At 39.2% G+C, this 23,490-nt stretch overlaps 2 protein-coding genes and 1 long non-coding RNA gene across 14 annotated transcripts in view; 1 reads left to right on the top strand and 2 right to left on the bottom strand.

Annotated features, from left to right (window-relative positions):
* si:dkey-61l1.4 (collagen alpha-1(I) chain) overlaps positions 1–8,948 on the bottom strand; it is a 59,935-nt gene extending 50,987 nt beyond the window's left edge. Inside the window, exon 1 of the mRNA XM_058374803.1 lies at positions 8,590–8,948. Coding sequence (XP_058230786.1) covers positions 8,590–8,695 — 106 coding nt within the window. The 5' untranslated portion in view covers positions 8,696–8,948. The remainder of the gene's footprint in view (positions 1–8,589) is intronic.
* LOC131343256 (uncharacterized) overlaps positions 1–23,490 on the top strand; it is a 59,709-nt gene that overhangs the window by 17,856 nt on the left and 18,363 nt on the right. The gene's annotated exons all lie outside the window — the stretch shown is intronic.
* Positions 10,459–23,490, bottom strand: part of cacna1ba (calcium channel, voltage-dependent, N type, alpha 1B subunit, a) — a 156,935-nt gene continuing 143,903 nt past the window's right edge. For 11 of the 12 annotated variants that reach the window (XM_058374791.1, XM_058374790.1, XM_058374793.1 and 8 more), the window contains 4 exons: positions 19,229–19,267; positions 18,532–18,745; positions 15,773–15,990; positions 10,459–14,954 (listed from right to left, as the gene is read on the bottom strand). In XM_058374791.1, the coding sequence (XP_058230774.1) occupies positions 14,559–14,954; positions 15,773–15,990; positions 18,532–18,745; positions 19,229–19,267 (867 nt within the window). In that variant the 3' untranslated portion in view covers positions 10,459–14,558. The remainder of the gene's footprint in view (positions 14,955–15,772; positions 15,991–18,531; positions 18,746–19,228; positions 19,268–23,490) is intronic. The other variant, XM_058374798.1, reaches the window with a different exon arrangement.

The following is a 23,490-nucleotide window of genomic DNA, read 5'->3' as shown; positions in this document are numbered from 1 at the left end:
GTCTGGTGAAAAGGCTTGATCAGGGCAGACTGATGATTTCCTGCCTTGCTTTCATCACCCTGAATACGGACAGGAACTGTAGTGGGGTAAGGTGAGCATGATTTTGAAATATGTATTTTATGCAATCTCCATTATTTTTGGCTATTACTAATAATTAATCACAGAGACACAGGGTTAGGAACAGTATGTATATATATTACATTTCTTTTTGAGAAATATAACATTTATTAAACTGCCAGGGAGCCAAGGTTTATTTTATCACCTATTAGTTTTCCTCCTAGCTCTGAGAATCCTTAAGTGAAGCTGAAGTATATCATCAGAGGCCAAGCATACTGTATATAGAGATAAAAAATAAAATTCTATCCATTCCTATGTCTATAAACTCTACAAACCTGCAAATGCCCGTGCCTTGAGTGCAAGAAATGCAGAAAAAACCTTCAGATTAGAGGCATTCTCGAAAAAAACAGTGACAACATGAGCATGGATATGAAAACAGCTCTTGTTTCTTTCCCCGATTCCTTTGGGAAACCATGCTTCATGTCAGAAAACACATGGTCATGGAGAACTAGCTACGTTCCTCTGGGAGAGAGGTGGGGAATTCAGCCTGGCAGATATTTACAGCTCAATATCACCGTCAATAATCTGTTTATCCAAATTTCACATGATACACTTGTTTTATGGGAAACAACTTGCATGCCAAGAAGATTAACTGGTTTCTTCAAGCTCCTCTGTGGAAACATTGATGCCTATAAAAGCTAAATACCAAATCCACAGATAATTATACAATTTTTTGAACCGGAGGGTTTGAGACATCCTGGACCGTGCCAAATGTAGTGGCATGCAGCTTAATCACACTCTTTATTACTAAAAACAGAGACAGACCTTTGTATGATTGAGAATTTCTTGGATTAAGGTCACCCTCGCTTGCTGCCCTGTGGATACTTTCCACTCAAATGTGGTGACAGCTCAGGTCATTCTGGACAGAATATGAAAGGCGTGATGGTGACCCAGCTTTCTGACCATAGGCTACATCATTAGCAGCGAAATGTGGATTCCAGGTCCGGATGAATCCAGGGGTGTTGAGCACACGGGTCGTCCACATGCTGACAAGCGTGATGAAAGGTCTCCTGGACACATGCCTAATCACAATCCCAGGAGTATCTTATTCTGGACCAAGTTCAACAATGTATATCTTACATCACCTGGCAAGGAAATAAGAAGCTTGAGGGGAAAAATCATATGGAACAGCAGGAAGTTTCTGATAGGAGATACCAACCAACATGGTCTACAACTACTGCAAATATAAAATTACTCAAATTACTTATATTTTGATGGAAAGTTCTGGAAGTTATAGTTATAGTTAGGGATGAAGCTAGCATTTTGTGCTTTTGGGGGCTTAGAAGGTTGTGAGTGAATCCCAGGTCCACTAAGCTACCATTGCTGGCCTCCTGAGCAAGGCCCTTAACCCTCAATTGCTCAGTTGTATAAAATGTATAATTTATTATAATTTAATTTATAAATGAAATGTAAATTTAGCAACATTTTGTCATCATTCATTCATATTTTTGTTCCTGGTTCAGCCCAGACTTCTCAAGCTCCAGTGACAGATTTCAGCTAATCCACAGACATTCCCAAGCCAACTTTGAGATATAATATCTCCAGCTAGTCCAGGGTCTACCCTGCAGGTCTCAGTCAACTGGGATATGCCTGATGATACAGGTCTAGTTTGAGCTGACCAGAAGTCATCCTTGCAAACTCAAGTGCTTGTTCAGTCTCTGGTCATTTCGAGACAGACTACTGCAACTCTTTACTGGCAGGTCTTCCACTGAATGCAAATGATCCAAAATATAGATACATGACTTGTTTTCAACCTGCCTAAGTTCTCTCACGCCACCTCCACTGGCTTCTGATAGCTGCAAGCATCAGATTCAAAGCACTGATGCCTACAAAGCCAAGAATGGACCAGCAGCATCTTACCTCAAAGATCTTATAACTCCCCGCACTGCACCTCACTCCCTCAGATCTACTAGCACTGCTCGACTGGACCCACCATGTCTCAAGGTAGGTAAAAGGTAGATATTCATCTAGACTCTTCTCTGTTCTGGCACCGAGGTAGTGGAATGAACCTCCCCTAGATGTCCATACAGCCGAGTCACTGACTATCTTAAAACGATGACTGAAGACCTACCTCTTCCTGAAACACTTAAACTAGCTCTTATTTTTCCCTTTTATGTATTGTTATATGTTGTATGTACATATATTTTTAAAAAAAATCCTAAGTCTGTAACCTATTGAACCAGTGTTAATATATTAATTGATAGAGACTTTTGTACGTCGCTCTGGATAAGAGCGTCTACCAAATGCCAGAAATGTAAATGTATATGACCTCAATTAGGAATCACATTTCCACCTCCTGTACTTGTTTATTCTTTTAGTCACTACCTACAGCCTGTGACCAGAGGTGAGGATAAGGACCCTTACAGTGGGCTTCACCTGCAAACCTCATTTTGTTTAACACTTTTAATGGTCACTGCATAAGTCCATTTGGTTAGGGTTTATTTCTCTACCAGGGGCACCTCATATAAATGGGCTAGAGGAGCTTCATATGGGCCAATATCCAGTCCATGTTGGTTACTTTTACTCATTTGATTTGAGCTTGACTGTCACATTCCTTAGCAAGTCTGTTTAAGTAGAGAATTTTGTTGTGTACCTTCTAAAATATTATAAAATAAAGAAATGCAAGACAAGGCTCTTCAACATTTGGAAAACTTATAAAACTCCAGTCTTAGAGCTTCAGAACATCTCATTACCATACTGATGGATTTGTAAAGCAGACACTGCCAAATCCAAACACACTAAACCACCATTAAAAAAAATTCTCAATGTGCCCATTATGGGCTTATCTCTGTGTGTTATTCTGTGGGTTTAGATTACAACCCCAGAGTGGTCGTTATGCTCTGCTTCAATGTGCACATCATTAAATGAGTCCAGTAGGCACCTATAGAGATGGTTTTTACACGGGTGTGTTTTGAGGGTGAAGAGGTAAGCAGTTATATCTTCTTCGAATAAGGAAACTATACTTCATTTATAAAGCAAATGTATTTTGGCAAAATGTTACAGTGATTAAAAAAAGACCAAAAGCCCCCGTGATAAATCCGGTGACTAGAACAGCGTCCGTCTAAGAGCAAAGCCACGACCTTTTATAGAACTTGACCCCAGTGTTGACACACTGTTAAGAACGGCTACACACACCTCCCACATTGTGGCATTTCTCCTTGGGGATGCATGCATTTTACAGATCCTAACAACCGAGCCAGACTGTTCCAACATTACGGCATGTCGATTAGACATCCCCGGGGTTTTAGTTTTTATTCTGGACATTTCATTCATACTTACAGCAAGGTTTAGCCCGGGGAGCTGTTCGTACATTTCTTCCAATATCACAAGCAATTACTCTCCATTATCCAAGCGTGTACGAGCGACTGAGATTCCGAGCTGAGATTAAGGTCTGAAAATGTCATTTCCTTTAGAGAAGGATTTCCTTTGCATGAACTTTAGTACTTACTAATGGCTGTGCTTTTTAAATGTTTCTTGAGAAGCAGCCAGGTCAGGACCTTAAACCACTAGCTGTGTATATTTGACAGAGCCGAATTGATTAAACATTTCTTATAAAAGGTTATAAAGAAAGTGGTTCTTATCTTGCTTATTTCCTTTGCTGTGCCTTCATGGTGAAGCAGCATAAAGGCTGAGATACTAGAAGAGATCCTTGATAGCAAAAGAGTGCCAAGAGAGGCTTGAGGGGGATTTGCCCCCTCAGGGTCTCTTTTCAGTGCTAACAGGAGGGCTCTTGTCTCTTAACCAGAGACTAAAGCACTGCCAAGAGTTGTTCTTGGAGCCTGGACATGAGCTGGATTGGAAGGACACTAGTGCTTTAAGAGAAGATTCCTGTCACCAGTCAGGGCAGCGTTTCGAGAACCGAGGGACCGGCGTCAGGGCCATGACTTAAAGACAGGAGAGATGGAACTGAGGGGTTCAGTTAACAGAGTTGGGACAAAGTCTTCTGAACATAAGACACTATCCAGATTATCTCTTCATGCTCATGAAAGGATTAGTTAGAAAAGCATGTCGTAATAGCATCTGCTATTCCTGGAGTTAGGCTATACGCATATATAATGAATTTGTAATTATGAAAATTATTAAAATTTGTAAAAGAAAGACACCTTAACCTTTAAAGGTTACATAATGCTTAATAAGAGACTTTTATTCTGTGTTTCATTTGAATTCATTTGTATTTATCAGTTCAGTTATATTTAATTTTAGAATGGTACAATGAAAATCCACACATTTTATAGTTTAGCATTAAAAAAAAGAATTTTGTCTAGATTATAAACTAGTACTCCACAAAGATATTCTTATGTTTAGTTTTTAGCTAATTATTTTTGTTTTTGTCTTATTTATCTCAAATAAATAAATCCCAAAAAGCACTGTCTGTCCAAAAATATACATATTAAAAAGGGTCCTAAACTGGATCCTTGAGGTATGCCTGTCAGTTTTGTTAAATGTAATCATAAAGAAACAAACTTCTGTACATCTAAGTGTATATTTAAATCATTTTTTGAAAACATTAAGAAGAAAAACTTTGGATTTGTAGAATCCAGGACATCCTTGATGACTGTTTTGGCACAGTCCATTCAGCCTCATTCGCTGGCATTGGATCCAAACCTTTCATTCAAATTAGGTCAGCCGTGTGTTTTGCAGACAATTTGAAATGGCTAGAACTCCCCATGCCTTGGGTACTAGTGTGATAAGAAACAATACAAGGCCTGGAGATAAATCTTAACAGATTAGCCCCAGTCTCCGTGTCTATATGCGAGACAGCCTGTGCTGGTCCGACTATACTGTAATGATCTCCAGACGCACAATCAGCAGGGCCTGGCCCAAACGCTCTACCCTGGCTGCACCCCAGAATTATGGTTATCAATCAGGGATAACATTAATTACGCCTGCTGTCATATCACTGCCTCGTGTCTGGCCCTGGATGATGGGGGTGCCACTTAGACACAGACAAGGCGGTTCTTTCATACAAAGTCCAAATTAAAAGATTAGCAGGCTAGAAGCTGAACAAATAGACCCTGACCTTATACTCTAGAGAGTGTAATATGGGGGTCGCCCATTATAGTACATCATATAGGCAACACAGCTGGGGTTTCGCACTGTAATGATTGTGACAGGGCAAGCTTGATGTAATGATTAAAAAAAACACTAAAAGTATGCTGAATGCTTTAGCACAAAAGTCTGTAAGATATAATCCAGAGGAAAATGGAAATTAAATGTCAAGGCTTGCAGGCTGAGGTACAATATGACTGAAAACATTCAAGGTTTTTTTTGTGTGTACGCTACAGAAACACAATATACGTCAACTAGTGTTACTCCTACACTATATCTTTTGTGGACACCTGACCATCATAGTCATATGTGGTTCTTCCCCAAACGTTTCTACAAGGTTTACACACAAGTAGTATACTGTAGAATTACAATTCCCCGTCACTGTATCTAAGAGGCACAAACTGGTTCCAGCATGACAGTGTCCCTGGGCACAAAGCAAGCTCCATGAAGACATGGTTTGAGAACTTGATTGTCCTGAACAGATCCCTGACTCTGACTCAACCCCAGTGAACACCTTTGGGATGAACTGGAACACACCCCAGACCTTCTCTTCTCTTCTAACATCAGTGTCTGATTTCATTTATGCTCTTCTAGCTGAATGAACACAAGTCCCCACAGCCTCGCTCTAACATTTCCATCCATCCTGCTTAATTAGCATCATTGGGATCTCCTGGAGCCTATTCCAGCACACACTGGGTGAAATGGACCGGTCGCCAGTCCATTGCAGGGCCACATATAAACAGACAACCACACACACCTAGAATCACCAATCAACCTAATGTGTTTTTGGGATGTAGGAGGAAACTGGAGTACCCGAAGTAAACTCCACAAAGAAAGGCCCCTACCTGTTCGAACCCAGGACCTTCTTGCTGTAAGGCAACAGTGCTAACCACTAAGCCACCATGCTTTCCCTCACTCTAACATCTACTGGAAAACCTTCCCAGAAATGTGGAGGTTATTATAACAGCAAAGGGGGACTGAATCTGCACTGGGATTCATGGGGACATACATGTATAATGGTCAGGTGTCCAAAAACCTTTGCCCAATAGAGTGTATGTTATATAAAGAATAAAACATAATGGGTCAAACTGCAATTGGAAGACTAGTGAGGTTGGTAATTTTCCAACAATTAAAACACACTATACTTGATCTATTTTAATGTTTTGATCCTACACAATGGGAAGCTACTTAATTCTCTCTCCCTGGAAGCTAATAAGACAAAAAATGCAGTTTGTCACATTACAAGAACCCAGAAGCCCTCTGTCCTGAAGTCTTTCAGAAAACTCAAATGAACAGCTTTACTTCTAACTATTGACACTGGAGACTCCTTACCCAAAAAAATTCCATGAAAGAAAGCCTCTTCTTCTTATTCTTCTTTCGGCTTTTCCCTTCAGGGATGGCCACAGCGAATCATCTCTCTCCACATATCCCTATCTTCTGCACCCTCAACACTAGCTTAATATCTTCATTTATTACATTTATTACCTGGCAGTTCCATGTCCAACGTTCCTCTTTTCTCTCTGTCTGCACACTCTCCTCCCTCCTCTACTTCTTCGACCAACAGTAGCCCAATTTCCACCAGCGCCTTGTAGGTCAACAGCGCCAATGGCGGTCGTTGTTAACCCGGGCCTCGACCGACCCGGTATGAAATTCAGAGTACTGATGATTCGAATGATTAAATTTGGCGATGTTTTACGCCGGATGCCCTTCCTGACGCAACTCTCTCTATTTATCCAGGCTTGGGAGCGGTAAAGATGTCACTGTACTGTGACCCCCATGGCTAGATTCCCTGAAAGAAAGCCTCACTGTATTTAATTTCACTGCATCCAAAATGACACACATTTTCACAGAAACGATAACCTGTTAGCACGAGCGCATTAATACGACTCTCATTTCATTTGAAATTTCTTACAGTGAATTTCTTTCTAGAAATACTGACTCGAATGAATATCCCTGAGAAACTCTCTGGTATGCGTCTGAAGTAATTCAGGGACAGCTAGGAAAACAGTGACCTCGACTGGACAGTTCATGTGACACTTCATGAACGGAAAAGATCTCCTCATGATCTAATACATGGCTTGACATAATGTTTCTTTAATACCCTTACCACAGCTGGCTTGATTATATATTTTTTTAGTATAGCTGCAAGTTAAACATCATAGATTTATCCACTAAGCAAGTGTTTGTCAAACTTAGCTTACTAGCTGACTGAATAAGTAAAAACAGCACACCCAAATCCACTGGCACAGAAAACACAGTAAGCATTCCACCCTATGGATTGATATAACACATATAATAATTTTCTTCCCACTCTGCAATAAAGTCTAGCAATGACTTGAGCAGGTCCATGAGTTTAATCCACAGTGTTCTCCATTTCACCTGCTGTTCTCAATCTGGAGTCAAACTTCTCCCAGTTCAGCAGGGCAGCTGGCTGAAATAGAGCCCTTGGGAACTTCTTGTAACATAAGCTCGATTATGGAATTAAGCTTTTTTTCTTTTTTTCAGTACACATGGACATTATTTAAAGACAACCCAGATTATGTCATTCTGCAATTGTGGGAAATCCCAGCTCATGAGTGTTAACATCATGCCTGTGGTTTGCTCTTGGCTGAAGCTACTGACAGCATATCAGTTAACATGACTGGTAATTGAATTCACTTTTCCTGTTAGTTCTAGTGATTTTGGTGGTTAAGTACGTAGTGTAGGTACTCGTTTAGCTCGGCTATATGCTGGGTCCTTAAACTGGTTCCACAGTATATCTTCCAGTAAACACATGCAAAACATTATCTTGGGGTATGGCTAGCAATACTGTCTGAAAGGTACAGTTTGGTGACTTTTCCTGTATATAAAATCCCCCAACTGTCTACCAAATTATTTAATTAAATGTAATTGGAAGTGCACTGGCTTTTCACTTTGTTGATCAAAGTAATATAAAAGTTTATATATGTTGGAACACTTTTTTTGTAACACAGCAGGATGCAATCCTACTGTAAAGTCAAGTATTAAACTATATATTAAGCGCGTGCTTGCAGAAAGTTTGAAAAAAGTGAAATAGGAGTCTTTTAAAGATACATGAACAATATCTTGATTGGTGTTATTGGCAAACTAAAACAAAAGGTGCCTCTGGTGCAAACTGCATATTAATATCACATTAATATACAGTATGCATGTCGTAGTAACATAAGTACTATAAACGGGAAAATGGCGGCCCCCTGCGGCGCATTGCGGTACTGCATCTCAGTCCAAACTTGAATATGGTTGAAGAAAATAAAAACAAAAATCAAACCAAGAGCCATATAACTCACATTACTGACCTATATGATTAAAATGAACTCTAAAGTGCTTCATAAAAATGGAGGGAAAAAAAACAATCAGCAATGAGAAATATTTATGTAATAAAATAATAGGTCGAATCATTCTTACCTGACTCCTGAATCCCAGATCCCATTTCTGCCCAATCGGCATGAAATGCACTGACCACAGTAGTGAGGATGACAAGTGCTAAACATCCTCTTAAACACATCTTCATAACAATCCCACCTGATTCTGGCGTTACATTGAATAACAAAATTAAAAAAAACAATAACTTACTTTCAGCTTTTAAGTATAAACTAATCTGCTTACTGATCAGAAATTCCCATTCAAACAATATCCATTGTGGTTTGTGTGGGACAAGCTAAAGGAGCATTGTGTGTGTGTGTGTGTGTGTGTGTATGCATGTATGTGTGTGTGTGTGCCATCTGTCCTGTTAGTCTGCTCCGCTTTACAACATTTGCTTGGCAAGTGCATGGTTTACTATCAGACCGATTATGCCACGCCCACTTCACAGGCAACAACCAATCAGATTGCTTCAAACTATACGAGGAACTTACAAATCCCAGTTTACCAAAACATTACTAATAATATACACACATATATATTATATAGAATTATTATATAGAATTAATTATATTTATATATATATATATATATATATATATATATATATAATTAATTCTATATAATTAATTCTATATAATAATTATTAACTATATATATAATATATATAATTAAACTATATATATATATATATATATATATAGTTTAATTATACAAATAGGTCATTATTTATAGTATTGTATACTAATTATTGTACTTAAAATAAGTAAATAAACAGTTCTACATTTAAATGTACTAATAGGATAGATAGATAGATAGATAGATAGATAGATAGATAGATAGATAGATAGATAGATAGATAGATAGATAGATAGATAGATAGATAGAAATGAATATACATATAATTGTAAAAATAAACAAATACATTTTTTTAACACAGAAACAAAATACACTATATTGCCAAAAGTTTTGGGACACCCCTCCATATCACTGAATTCAGGTGTTGTTTTTCAGGGGTTCGGCTCGGCCCCTTAGTTCCAGTGAAAGGAACTCTTAATGCTTCAGCTTCATACCAAGACATTTTGGACAATTTCATGCTACCAGCTTTGTGGGAACAGTTTGGGGATGACCCCTTCCTGTTCCAACATGACTGCACACCAGTGCACAAAGCAAGGTCCATAAAGACATGGATGGACATGGAACACACTCCTAAGCCTTGTGGAAAGCCTTCCCAGAAGAGTTTGAAGCTGTTACAGCGGCAAAGGGCGGGACAACTCCATATTACATTCATGTGCATGTAAAAGCAGACGCCCCAAAACTTTTGGCAATACAGTGTAGCTCATACATCATGAATCTTTAGTAGACACCTATCCTGGTCTGTGCATCAGTGAAACTGTAGCTTATAGGAACACTGGGAGTGAGGCAGCAATACACCCTTATCATGGTCCGACATCATGCACACACACACACACACACATTCATTCATTCATTCATACTGTACGTATGAGCAATTTATCTTCAGTCTATCTAGGTTTTCAGGAGAAGAAGAAAAACCAATTATTTGTATATATATATATATATATATATATATATATAAATATATATATATATATATATATATATATATATATATACATATATTCTTGCTATAAAAGGGTTTCTTTGGAAAGTTAGGACTTCCTTGTTCTAAAGGAGATATCTTCTATAATAAGGTTTCTTCACATCGCATCCACAGAAGAACAAGCTGGAGGTTTTCCTGTACATTTGAGTGTACATTTTAAAGAAATCTTCAACTCACAGCCATGAAGATGGCTAAATCTCAGAGGTTATGACATTTTTAAACACCCACACACCATCAGAAAACATTTACTAGCGCATCCAAGACAGCAAAGAGTACTCGAAGCCGTCTGTTTTCCATTTTTTTTTAATTCAAGGACTTTGCTTCATACAAAATATTAAGGTAGAAACAACTGCAGAATTCAAAGTCTGGCCATTTGAACAGAAATCAGGCAACAAACAAAGTGAGACTGTAGAATCCAAATAAAGGGCGTTTGTTCCAGCTCGGCCTCACCGGAAGGAGCTGTGCACAATTGTCAATACTGAGTTTATATAGAAACCTTTTTTTTTTATTATTATTATTATTATTATTAATATTATTTCTCTTCTTTTTTTCTTTTTTTTTTTCTTTTTGCCTGAACAAACCCCCTTAGTTTATATCAAATGTCATTTTTAAAAACAGAAAGAGTACATCGTATCAAAAAAGTATGAAGATAAACAATGCGTAGATCAACATGCACGTAACATCGTCAGACCATGCAAACATTACTTTATTCCCTCAAAAGAGAACAGCCACATTAAACTAGATGTAGGACGGGGTTGGGGGGGGTGCGATTTCTGGTTTTGGGGAAATAAAACAAAATGGTTGAAAGATCGTGTGTCTTCAACGGTGACGAAACTGCAGGTATGGAGGAAGTGGATTAGATATGTGTGGACTACGGTTTAAAGCCACGGTGGCAGAGTGCTGAAGGACAACAGATGTATCCGGAGTGCAAAGAGGATTTCGGCATGACGACTTTATTCCGAACGGTTTCAGCACAGCCGTGAAGAAAGAGTGGCCATATAGAAAAATATGCACTATTCAAAACCCCCCGCTCTGCTTTAACCGTGTCAAAGTGGGTAACTCTGATGCATGCAGATACATTGCAGATTTTTTCTATTTTCTTCTCAAAGACGTCCGTGACGTCCGCTTCGTTAATCGTTGTGCCTTTATGCATTCTAATATATATATATATATATATATATATATATATATATATATATATATATATATATATATATATATTTCATACATTTTTTTTTTTATAATAACAATAGAAAAAGATTTGGTCACGATCATGCGGAAGGCTGAATCTGGACATCCCAGCAGATAAAGCTACAGAATGAATGATGTTTTCTTTTCTTCGAAAGTGTCTTCATGTTGCATAGCCCTACTTTAAAACAAAAGTACTTCTTTTCAATCCACAAAAAAAGAAATAAAAAACATATCCTGTCGTTTCGATAGCCGAGGCTCCGGTTTAAAGGCGCCGGCTCCTGTTGCATGCTAAGCAGCTGAATGGTCACCGAGTTTGTGCAGTGCTACAAAAGGAAAGTGGTGCTCGTTCGTCCTCCATGAAGTTCGTCGGCTAGCTTCGATCTCAGAAGGTCACGCTAATAAGTCTTTATAATAAACGATCCCTCTAGTACTGGGTGTTGGCTTCTCTGTTGGGTTCTCAGCCATGAGAGCTACGGCGGCTGGATGTCCAGCTGAACATCTGGTAGCAGGTCAGTTCGAGACAGTAGAGTACCACGTGGAAGGGTGGACAAATCACTAACCCAAGCTCCTAGCAGATTGTATGTCCGGGCTATTTAATTTAATAGGAAACATCAGCTGTTTTTTTTTACCAGCAGGATTAATTAGCATATATATATATATATATATATATATATATATATATATATATATATATATATAGAGAGATGCGTTTTTTTCCCCCAATCATGAACACGCTGCTCTATACGCAGTCATTTAAACATATTACGAGAGAAAATTACGCCGCTAGCCAGGCTAGAATCTCCTCAGCTGAACACTGGCTAGTGACTAGATAAAAAAGACCGAACACATGATATAAAACTTTGTTACACAAAAAAAATTCATTTCTACTCAGCTACATTCAGCTGATATTATCGCTGCAGTCGCCGTACTATGAAGCCATCAGTACCGCGTTGCCATAGCAACAACCTTTATCTGTGGGTGGAGCGACAAATATTTTAAATCAGTTTAATTGGAGGCTAAAATGGAAACATGCTGGAGGGAGATTTGGCGTAAAAGTGTATAATCATGAGACGAAGAAGTAGCAACGTCTTCATTCCCATTGATAGTCGCTGGACAAACAAATCGATGTATGTTCGCGTTAAAGTTTGCCACGCCCACATCTAGTCGCGGTCAATCATGACGGCTTTCATCGAAATGAATGCTATCTGCTTGCTAAATACTCTTAGCTAGCTAACTAGCGCATAATAATCGATCATATTAAATCAGCCACGACTTTTGAGTCGATACAATTGCCGGCCAACCAAAACATGAGAGTGGGCAGGACACTGTAGCTTTTACAGACCCACAGGACACTGTAGCTTTTACAGACCCACAGGACACTGTATCTTTTACAGACCCACAGGACACTGTAGCTTTTACAGACCCACAGGACACTGTAGCTTTTACAGACCCACTAGGACAAGTAAGAAGTTGTCCAATTAAGATTCGTCCACACCTGGGGGGGATATTACGTGGTAGAACTTTCTTCAAACAGTCTTAACATCGACCTGGAGATCTGATTCAAAAGCTATACATCACAAAGGTGTTTCTCTTTTTCCCGTCTTTAACAGCCCTTTCATATAAAGTTGAGAAATAAAGCCAATAGCTAGCGATGATGTCCCGGTTGAGCGTCTTCACCGAAAAACAAACAAAGGACAAAAATAAATAAAAATAAAAATTTACACATACATCACCATCTTCAACCTGGTCATTTTTGAAAAACATGCAATTGTGGTTATGTTGTGTAACGTGGTATTATACGACTACTTTCATTTTTTTTTTTATATATATATATATTTCATCCTAAGTAATATTTTGCATTTGATTTTCGACAAGTTTCCACCCTCCCCCTGTTATAAAGTACTACAAATGTAAGAAGAAGAAGAAAAAGAAAAGAAGAAAACAAATGAAACACAATCATACGGTCATTTCCTTCGAAAGAAAGTAAAGGAAAATAAACGGAAATAAACTAAAAACGTACAGTTTCTTTTGCTTCCTGATTAAGGCCTGCAGTCATAACACCATGTAGTTCCACGAAAACCCCGAGCATCTTCGGTCGGTCCTCCTTTCTGCCGCGTCCTGACACGCTAAAAACATAAAGAGTCTGAGGTCGCTTAATTACTACAATATATATTCAAAAGGTCAAAAGGTTAGGCACTTTTGTAAGAATGTCTGGAGCAGTCTGTAAGAAATGGTGGTCCTGACAGGGTGATGGAAACTGTAAGCGTGTCACGTAAAACACCGTCGTATCTTTACATTATAATATAATAATAATAATGATGATGCACTTAATGAATAGATAAAATATCTAATTTATAAAAGAAATGACGTTTCTTGTTACCAGTTCCTCAACATCTCAACATCACACTCGGTGACGTCGGCTAGGAATGGTCATCAGCAGCAAAAGAATCCTTATAACCTTTATGGAGAGTGTTAAATAAAATCTTTGTGTGTGTGTGTGTGTAACATATAGGTGTGTAAGTCTGTGTGTGTGTGTGTGTGTGTGTGTGCGTACATAGCCCACAGGAATGGTTCAGCTTTCCCAGAGATGGAGAACACAAAATGAAAACATTTCAGCGAGAGATTTTCCTCTTTGCATTTTTCAATACAAGGTCCATATATATATATATATATATATATATATATATATATGTGTGTGTGTGTGTGTGTGTGTGTGTGTGTGTGTGTGGGTATATATGTGTGTGTGTGTGTGTGGGTTTCATGGGGATTTGCGTTGAGAGACGCAGCTCGCTGGCCATAAGACAGAGAAATGTTGCTTGAGCTCTACAGGTCACTGTTTTCCCAGACTTTTTTTGTGTTGTTGTTGTTGTTGTTGTGGTTGTCCATCATTCAGACTGTGACCTCTCTCACACAAAGGCAGGGAATTAAGAGCAGAGACTTCTATACACATCCAGATCTATCGTGTCTGTATCGTTTATCGGAAAGGCAGAATCCTGAGCCCAGTTAGCTCGTTATTAAAATACATCAAAAAGCAGTCTGGGGCTCTGGTCTCTGCAAACAAAATGAAAGGATGTCCACATACACAGGTCCGGTGAAACAAGAGATGATAAAACTCATCAAATTTTTTTTTTACAAGAAAAAGAAAAACACACTGAGAGTCGTCAGCAGAATTATGTGTGTGTGTGTTTCTGTTAAAGCCGTACTAGCACCATTCTTCCTCCTCTGCTTCAGGGTAGTAGCGCTGGATGTTGTCGCTGCTGCCGCCAGGCCCCACGCTCAGGCCCGTAATGAAGTGGTACCCGTTGGGCATCCCGAGCAGGGAATGCTGGGATAGCGGCGGGAGCGTCACGATCTGCTGTGGGCTCGGCAGCATCGTCTGGGGCCGGAGGTACGGCTCGGAGCTGATGCGCATTACGGGGCTCGGGGGAGGGAGGGTGTTCTGGGCGACCGCAGAGGACACGGGGGAGGAGTTGGCAGTCCTGTAGGTCACCGCTGGGCGAGGGGTCAGGGGCGTCTGGGGCAGCTGCCTGCGCCCGCGGCTGGGCGTGCTCGAGCCCGAACTCAACAACACCGGGCTCCCTTTAGCCCAACCACTGCCCTAGATGAAAATTTAACAAGCAAATCAAAACAATAAAACGATGAAGGTAATGCGTAAAAATGGATCAAATAGGCAAAGGAGCCGTGGTGAGGAAGGAAAGGATGGATACAGAGAAAAGGAAGGAAAAAGAGAATGAATTGGGAAAGGAAAGAAAAGGAAAGGAAGAGATTGAAGAAGAGAGGAAAGGAAGGAAAGAGCAGGATGCAAAAAAGGAAAGAAACAGTTATATGTATGACAGAGAACAGCGAAAAAGACAAAGAAGACAGCGACAAGGGGACAGAAAATATAGAGAACGGAAAGACAGACAAGACGCACATATAAATGGTGAAGAAGAGAAGAGCAGAAAAAGAAGTGAAAGGCCATGAGTGGTTGCACCAAGGGAAAAGAGAAGAAGAGTTTCATTTGATATACAGGATAAGGAAATATTACAGACTAATAAAAACACATGCAGAATAAAATCCAGGACGCAGGAGCTGGAAAACAAATGAAGTGGTGTGTGAAACAGCTCGTAAACACTCGTCTGCCCGATTTAAAGCATCAGTCTGTGTTCATTGGGCTGAGAATCATAAATCATTCAATGGAGCTTTGGAGGAATTTCACTGCACTGGAACCGTTTCTTCACACTTAAAAAATACCAAAGCCATGTGATGGTCCAAACACTGTTGTTTGTTAGAAACTGATTAATTATCACTCTGGAAAGATCTTTTATAAGATACTCTGTGATCTCTGACTTCTAGCTCTATATTCCGAAGTCCTAAATTGGTTATATATTTATATATAGTATATCAGCCTCGACTCGAGTCAGTTTTGAGTCCCACCTGCTTGGTGAAGGTGGTCTCCTGAGCCTCTCCGGGCGAGGTGGCACAGCTGGCCGGTGCAGGTTTGGTGGGAAAATGCTCGCGGCTGCCGTAGCGATCGCACGAGTAGTAGCGCTGCTTGTCCGCTGTCGATGAATGGTGTTTCCTTTCGTGGGAACGGCCTCGGTCGTGCCCTCTCTCCCGAAACGAGGAGTTTCCCGCAGAGTCAGCTGCCGTGTCTGAAACGTCAAGTAGACGGATCAGAGATGAAGAAAATCTCTAATATGATCATTATTAAGACACAGGTTTCCCAAAAGCATATAAAAGTACAAATATATATATATATATATATATATATAACTACATCAACCAGGCATAACATTATGACCACCTGCCTAATACTGTGTTAGTCCCCCTTTTGCTCATGTCTTCAGTAATTCAATTCACCACTGTTCCTTCCTTGGACCTCTTTTGATAGATACTGACCACTGCAGAACGGAGCTACAAGAGCTGCAGTTTTGGAGATGCTCTGATCCAGTGGTCTAGCCATCACAATTTGGCCCTTCATCAAACTCGCTCAAATCCTTACACTTGTCCATTTTTCCTGCTTCTAACACATCAACTCTGAGGACAAAATGTTCACTTGCTGCCTAATATATCCCACCCACTAACAGGTGCCATGATGAGGAGAACATCAGTCTTATTCACTTCACCTCTCACTGCTCATAATGTTATGCCTCATTCATGTATATTTATATATTTAAAATAAAATAAAACAAAAGGACGTTTTAAAGATAAAGCTCATATCTAAAGAGCTACAGAACATGTGCGCTTAATTCACTTCCGAATAAATTCCCCACTGTGGAAAATGCTTGTGTATTTTGTATTTAGAGCAATGTTCATAAACACAAATTTTTATTCCTCTTGTGAAAATACGGCCCCAAGACACTCTATGAACTCACTAAACCACTGTACAGAAACATCTGTAAATGAAATCCACTCACAATTTAATCAATCTCACTTAGCTACAACACTAAGAGCCTCTTAAAGCCTTCAGCTCTGAAACAGATCAGGTGACGTCCTGAGCTACGCTTCTGATCGATCACTTTCCCCAAACATCAAAAGGGAGCATGAAGATTCCCGTCCTCGTGTCTCCTCCCCATCCAGAATTCCACATTCCTCACACACCGGCTGTGTGGCTCGTGTACTTCTGACATTTTTACCCACAGCTGGCCGGCTGTGATATAGCGATAAATTAGCAGGTCACTGGGTGTGCGGCGCGTCTGTCAGAGCCTTTTATCTGGCTAATGGATGCCAGCTGCATGCTGAAGCTCCCGCAGACGTCGGTCCAGCAGACGTCTGCTCTGGCTCAGGTCTGTACGAAGCGCACGGTGGAATCCGGGCTTTTCTGAAGATAATCCTAAATTCTAGAAAGGTAAAGGTAAGTACTAAGCGTATGTCAATGATGAACCTTAACTCTAGTCATAAACGATGGTCTCATTAAGGTCCAGGGTCCTGCTCTGATCAGCAGACAACACAAATCCACACAAACATCCAGCAAGTGATACCTAACATCTAACAGGTTATTACATGGATATTACAGTGTGTGTGTGTGTGTGTGTGTGTGTGTGTGTGTGTGAAAAAAGAAAAAAGAAAAGAAGAGATAAAAGCAGAAAGGTAAGGAGAGGAAAGGAAAGGAAAGGAAAGATATAGAAGAAGAAAGGAAAGGAAAGGAAAGGATGGAAATAAATGGAAGCAAAAAGAAAAGAAAAGAAAAGAAAAGAAAAGAAAAGAAAAGAAAAGAAGATATTGAAGAAGAAAGGAAAGGAAAGGAAAGGAAAGGAAAGGAAAGGAAGCAGAAAGAAAAGGAAAGAAAAGAAAAGAAAAGAAAAGAAAAAAGATATAGAAGAGGAAAGGAAAAGACAGAAATAAATGGAAGCAGAAAGCAAAGGAAGGAAAAGAAAAGAAAAGAAAAGAAATAAAAGAAAAAAGATATAGAAGAAGAAAGGAAAGGAAAGGAAAGGAAAGGAAAGGAAGGGAAGCAGAAAGAAAAGGAAAGAAAAGGAAAGAAAAGAAAAGAAAAGAAAAAAGATATAGAAGAGGAAAGGAAAAGACAGAAATAAATGGAAGCAGAAAGCAAAGGAAGGAAAAGAAAAGAAAAGAAATAAAAGAAAAAAGATATAGAAGAAGAAAGGAAAGGAAAGGAAAGGAAAGGAAAGGAAAGGAAGGGAAGCAGAAAGAAAAGGAAAGAAAAGGAAAGAAAAGAAAAGAAAAGAAAAAAGATATAGAAGAGGAAAGGAAAAGACAGAAATAAATGGAAGCAGAAAGCAAAGGAAGGAAAAGAAAAGAAAAGAAAAGAAATAAAAGAAAAAAGATATAGAAGAGGAAAGGAAAAGACAGAAATAAATGGAAGCAGAAAGCAAAGGAAGGAAAAGAAAAGAAAAGAAAAGAAATAAAAGAAAAAAGATATAGAAGAAGAAAGGAAAGGAAAAGATAGAAGCGGAAAGGAAAGCAATGAAAAGTAAAGGAAAGAAAAGTAAAGGAAAGAAAAGAAAAGGAAAGGAAATAAAAGGAAAGGAAAGGAAATAAAAGGAAAGGAAAGGCACAAAGACAAGAAAATAATGAGAACAGAAGGACAGACGAATAGAGAAGAACAAAAGAGCGAAAAAAGAAGTGAAAGGCCATTAAGGAAATAGAAGAAGAGTTTCATTCAGTATACATGATAAGAAAAAACACAGTGTGTGTGTGTGTGTGTGTGTATTAAAAACATCTTCACTGACCACCCGTGTTATTGGGCTGTCCACCGGGTGACCTATCCAGCGACCTCTGCTTCTTGTCCCTCTCTCTCCGGTGATGGCAGCGGTGATGATGATGATGGTGATGCGCTCGCTCTTGTGCAGGCTTCTCCAGAATGTAATCGTTCACAGTGACCTCCGGAGGACGCTGTGGGGCAAACGAGGACGCCGAGCGCCTCAGGGGGGAATCAGGAATCGGCTAAGGAACAAAAACAAACAGTTGGAACAATGTTACATGAATGTAGAATCAAATATAAGTGTTTTCAGAGAAGTCCAGACTCAAGACTGCCCTCTGCTGGTGAGACAATATCCATTACAGCTAACCTGAAGGTTAAAGTATTAAACATGAAGAGTGTTACATCTGGGACAGCTGCTTAGGCTTGATATAAATCTCTCTCAATTAAGTCCTAGTGTTTAACAACATGGCGCATTCGGCAGCGGTGATTAAGGTGTAGCTTCAGATAATTAAAGCTCTCTGGAACACGGTTATCTGTCACGTCTCTTTGATTTCATGCTTTAAAAGACAATCTGTCTGAATCACCTAGTCCTAAAATCCCACTTAACTACAGGTTCGACTTACTGCTCAGAGTTTAACAGCAGGCCTAGGAGTAAATAGCATGCAGGTAATAAGTACGTTTGTTCTCAGTACAGCGCGTGAAGGAGGATTTGAAACAATACATACTGCGAGGAAGGTTCCTGGACAGTGACGTGAATGACTCTTCTGTCGACGTGACGCGTAGGAGAGAGAACAGGAAACGGTTTTTGTTAGAGGAAACAAAGGGAAAAAAGGATTTAGGTTTGTGAAATTGAACACAGAATCGATACTTCAGCATTAAACTTCCTGGTGGCTTTGTAATGGATTATAATGGTCTCTACTGGTGTTTTATTACTAAATAAAAACATACACTGAAGTCACATTGACAAAACTTGTCTAAGGAGGAGAGAGTGAAGGAAAGAGATGGAAGGGAAGGGAAAGGAAGGGAAGGAAAGGAAAGAAAGAGATAGTAAAAGAAAGAAAAGGAAAGGAAAGGAAAGGAAAGGAAAGGAAAGAATAGGAAGAGATAGAAGAGGAAAGGATAGGAAAGGAAAGGAAAGGAAGAGAAGAGATAGAAGAAGAAAGGAAAGGAAAGGAAAGGAAAGGAAAGGAAAGGAAAGGAAAGGAAAGGAAAGGAAAGGAAAGGGAAGGAAAGGAAAGGAAAAGAAGAGAAGAGATAGAAGAAGAAAGGAAAGGAAAGGAAAGGAAGAGATAGAAGAGGAAAGGATAGGAAAGGAAAGGAAGAGAAGAGATAGAAGAAGAAAGGAAAGGAAAGGAAAGAAAGAGATAGAAAAAGAAAGGAAAGGAAAGGAAAGGAAAGGAAAGGAAAGAAGCAGAAATGAAACAAAAGGAAAGGAAAGAAAAGGAAAGAAAAGGAAAAGAAAGGAAAAGAAGAGAAGAGATAGAAGAAGAAAGGAAAGGAAAGGAAAGGAAAGAAAGAGATAGAAAAAGAAAGGAAAGGAAAGGAAAGGAAAGGAAAGGAAAGGAAAGGAAAGGAAGAGATAGAAGAGGAAAGGATAGGAAAGGAAAGGAAGAGAAGAGATAGAAGAAGAAAGGAAAGGAAAGGAAAGAAAGAGATAGAAAAAGAAAGGAAAGGAAAGGAAAGGAAAGGAAAGGAAAGGAAAGGAAAGGAAAGGAAAGGAAAGGAAAGGAAAGAAGCAGAAATGAAACAAAAGGAAAGGAAAGGAAAGGAAAGGAAAGGAAGAGATAGAAGAGGAAAGGATAGGAAAGGAAAGGAAGAGATAGAAGAAGAAAGGAAAGGAAAGGAAAGAAAGAGATAGAAAAAGAAAGGAAAGGAAAGGAAAGGAAAGAAGCAGAAATGAAACAAAAGGAAAGGAAAGGAAAGAAAAGGAAAAGAAAGGAAAAGAAGAGAAGAGATAGAAGAAGAAAGGAAAGGAAAGGAAAGGAAAGGAAAGGAAAGGGAAGGAAAGGAAAGGAAGAGATAGAAGAGGAAAGGATAGGAAAGGAAAGGAAGAGAAGAGATAGAAGAAGAAAGGAAAGGAAAGGAAAGAAAGAGATAGAAAAAGAAAGGAAAGGAAAGGAAAGGAAAGAAGCAGAAATGAAACAAAAGGAAAGGAAAGGAAAGAAAAGGAAAAGAAAGGAAAAGAAGAGAAGAGATAGAAGAAGAAAGGAAAGGAAAGGAAAGGAAAGGAAAGGAAAGGAAAGAAATAGATAGAAAAAGAAAGGAAAGGAAAGGAAGAGATAGAAGAGGAAAGGAAGGAAAGGAAAAGAAAGAAAGAGATAGAAAAGGAAAGGAAAGGAAAGGAAAGGAAAGGAAAGGAAAGGAAAGGAAAGGAAAGGAAAGGAAAGAAGCAGAAATGAAACAAAATGAAAAGAGAAGTACAAAGACAAGAAAATAATGAGAACGGAGGGACAAACAAAGAGCACAGATAAATGGAGAAGAACAGAAGTGAGATATACTGTATTTTACAATAAAATGAAGTAATAATCATTCCCAGTACAGCCAAGTGCAATTTCAGATGGAAAACTACTCAGGTGGAAGGATTTTGTTCAGAAACATAGATAATGGAAGACAGGATGATGAGTGGGGAAAGAAGAGTGACAGAGAACAGGACAATGCTTTTTATATATTTCAGTAAAAATACAGAAAAATAAAGGATATTGAAACAAACTGCTGCATTACTACACTATAGTTACAGTCAACGTGAAAAGAAACTGTTATATTCTCTAATGAAATACTGATAAGAACTCCAAAGTTCCTCATGTATGTAATGCTGAGTGTTCTTCAGGTCAGTGACTTATGAATGAAAATGTATGGGTTCTGGAGGTGGGATGAACTGTTTAGCCATGAGTTTGGAAAAAGTGGCTTCAGAATGCTTGTCAGCAATCGAAAAGTACTGAAACGTGACCTGTGACTGCTTCTAAATGATTATTTTCAATGGGTACTCAAAGATCCTGCAGGTTTCTGGAGGTCTCTGATGATGACCTTCAACAAAAAAATCAACAATAGCTATAACAGTTACGTATTCCTTCATCTGTTATACAATTCTGGCTTCGTCCATGGAGACAGTGGTTCCTGATGGGTTTACAGTGGGGTTGATATTGCAATGTTAAAGTTGTTAAAAGTGGCCTTTTGACCATTTCTGTGGAAGTCTCTGGTTCGGTGTAATAAAGTAATAAACCTTGAGAGGGTCTGTGTTATGGTGATATCATGGACATGGGTGATAAATTCCTTAAAAAGAATCGAGAAAAATAATCCTTTTTTTTATTGTTAATAAATTGCAATAACTAATTCTTCTGTTGTGTCACGTAGCATGTCTGTTGCTAACAACATAACAGAGGCCATTCTATGGAAATAACGGGCGTAGCATATCATGACACGGTCACGGGTACGCGTTTATTGAAGATTTTACGATTTAATATGCAGCTTACGTAAAAGAATCAGATTATAGGAGTAAAAAAAACATCTGTTTTATAATATGGATTTAGTTAACTTGATGGATAAAATGATTCTGTTTTAATTACTGAATACAGCTGATTGGAGGAATGGACCCGTGGGAACATTAAATAATAGTCATTAAATACTGATGGGGAAAATATAATGAAATAAATCAGGACGTTAACTGAAACAATATGGCTAATGGTTTATTCCTGGTTTATTATCAGCTTGTGCTTTTTGGCCAGGAGTGAGAGTGCTTTGTAGCCTTTCTTGAAGTAAGCCAAGCTGCAGACCTGGAACAGAGCCAGGGTCAGCTAGTGGAGATGGGGTGAGTGAGTGAGTGGGAAGGGTCTGGGATGAAATAAGAGGGATTTCAGACATATGAGCAGGTGCTGAAACCTCACAGTCAACCACTGTTACCTGCCGAGCGCTTTCTCTCCATCTTTCCCAGGATAGAAATCCAGTATAGCGGGGAATGTGAGAAATCCCTACCATTTCTAATCGTCTTCTACCTTACAGGGAAAAAACGTCTCGATCGGGCAGTGCCGTGATTCTGATCTGATCTGTCACGTCAGACGCCGTGTAGCTGAGCTGAAGAGTTTTGTTTACTAATGAAAGTCTACAACTGATAATCGCTTAACGATCGCAAAGGTTTTGAGAACGGTCGAAAGGTTGCGAAACCACAGCAAGCAAATAGCAATAACAATAAAAACAAACGGCTCCAGAGCGGCTGGACGGTCGAAGCGCTCGCACTGTTGTCAGGAAATCAAGAACGCCTGCAGAGTCTGAAAGGGTGTAATTGGCCTTGTTCTGGGGATAAGGAAATGGCTTTCTTCTTTCACAGATCTCTTTCATGGGTATCTTATAGTCGTTTACATTTTCTTCAAGGATGTTCCATGAGCAGCAGTTTAAAAAGCATGTTTGTCCTTACTGGTATCCATCAAGGAATAGGAACAATAAATATACACTGGAACCTCAGTATACGAATTTAATTCGTTCTGGAGGCGAGTTCTTAAGGTGAAAATTTGTATTGCGAATCAAATTTTCCCATAAGAAATAATGTAAATGCAGATTATCCGTTCCAGCCACCCAAAAATATTACTAATATTCCCAATACGAAGTGTATGACTGCTTACAAAGAACTGACCCAAGCCAAGCATTCCATGTCAAGGGTCCTCACAGGAAGTCATGCCACCAATCTCGGGCTAAAAATAGAACAGACCACTCACGCCACCGATCTGTCAACAAAAAAAAACGCCCGGAAAATCACGAACGCATGCTGAAGGTAACGTTGGTATTGTGGGTTGACTCTTTGGAAACAGCTTTCACTGACTGATAAAAATTCATAAACTCGCTTCTGTTGGCCTGGCTTTCCACTTAAAGTTTTGAATGGCTTCTGGATATATGTGCAACTTAGCTTTGTATGCGGTTGCAAATTCCTTGCAGATCTTAAGGCAAAAATTCGTAAGGGAGGGCATTCGTATGCCTAAGTTCCATTGTAAATTTGCCA

Source organism: Hemibagrus wyckioides, linkage group LG22, assembly GCF_019097595.1.
Source record: "Hemibagrus wyckioides isolate EC202008001 linkage group LG22, SWU_Hwy_1.0, whole genome shotgun sequence".
Lineage (NCBI taxonomy): Eukaryota > Metazoa > Chordata > Actinopteri > Siluriformes > Bagridae > Hemibagrus > Hemibagrus wyckioides.
Note: the sequence above shows the minus strand (reverse complement) of the source record. Positions and strands in the feature narration are given on the sequence as shown.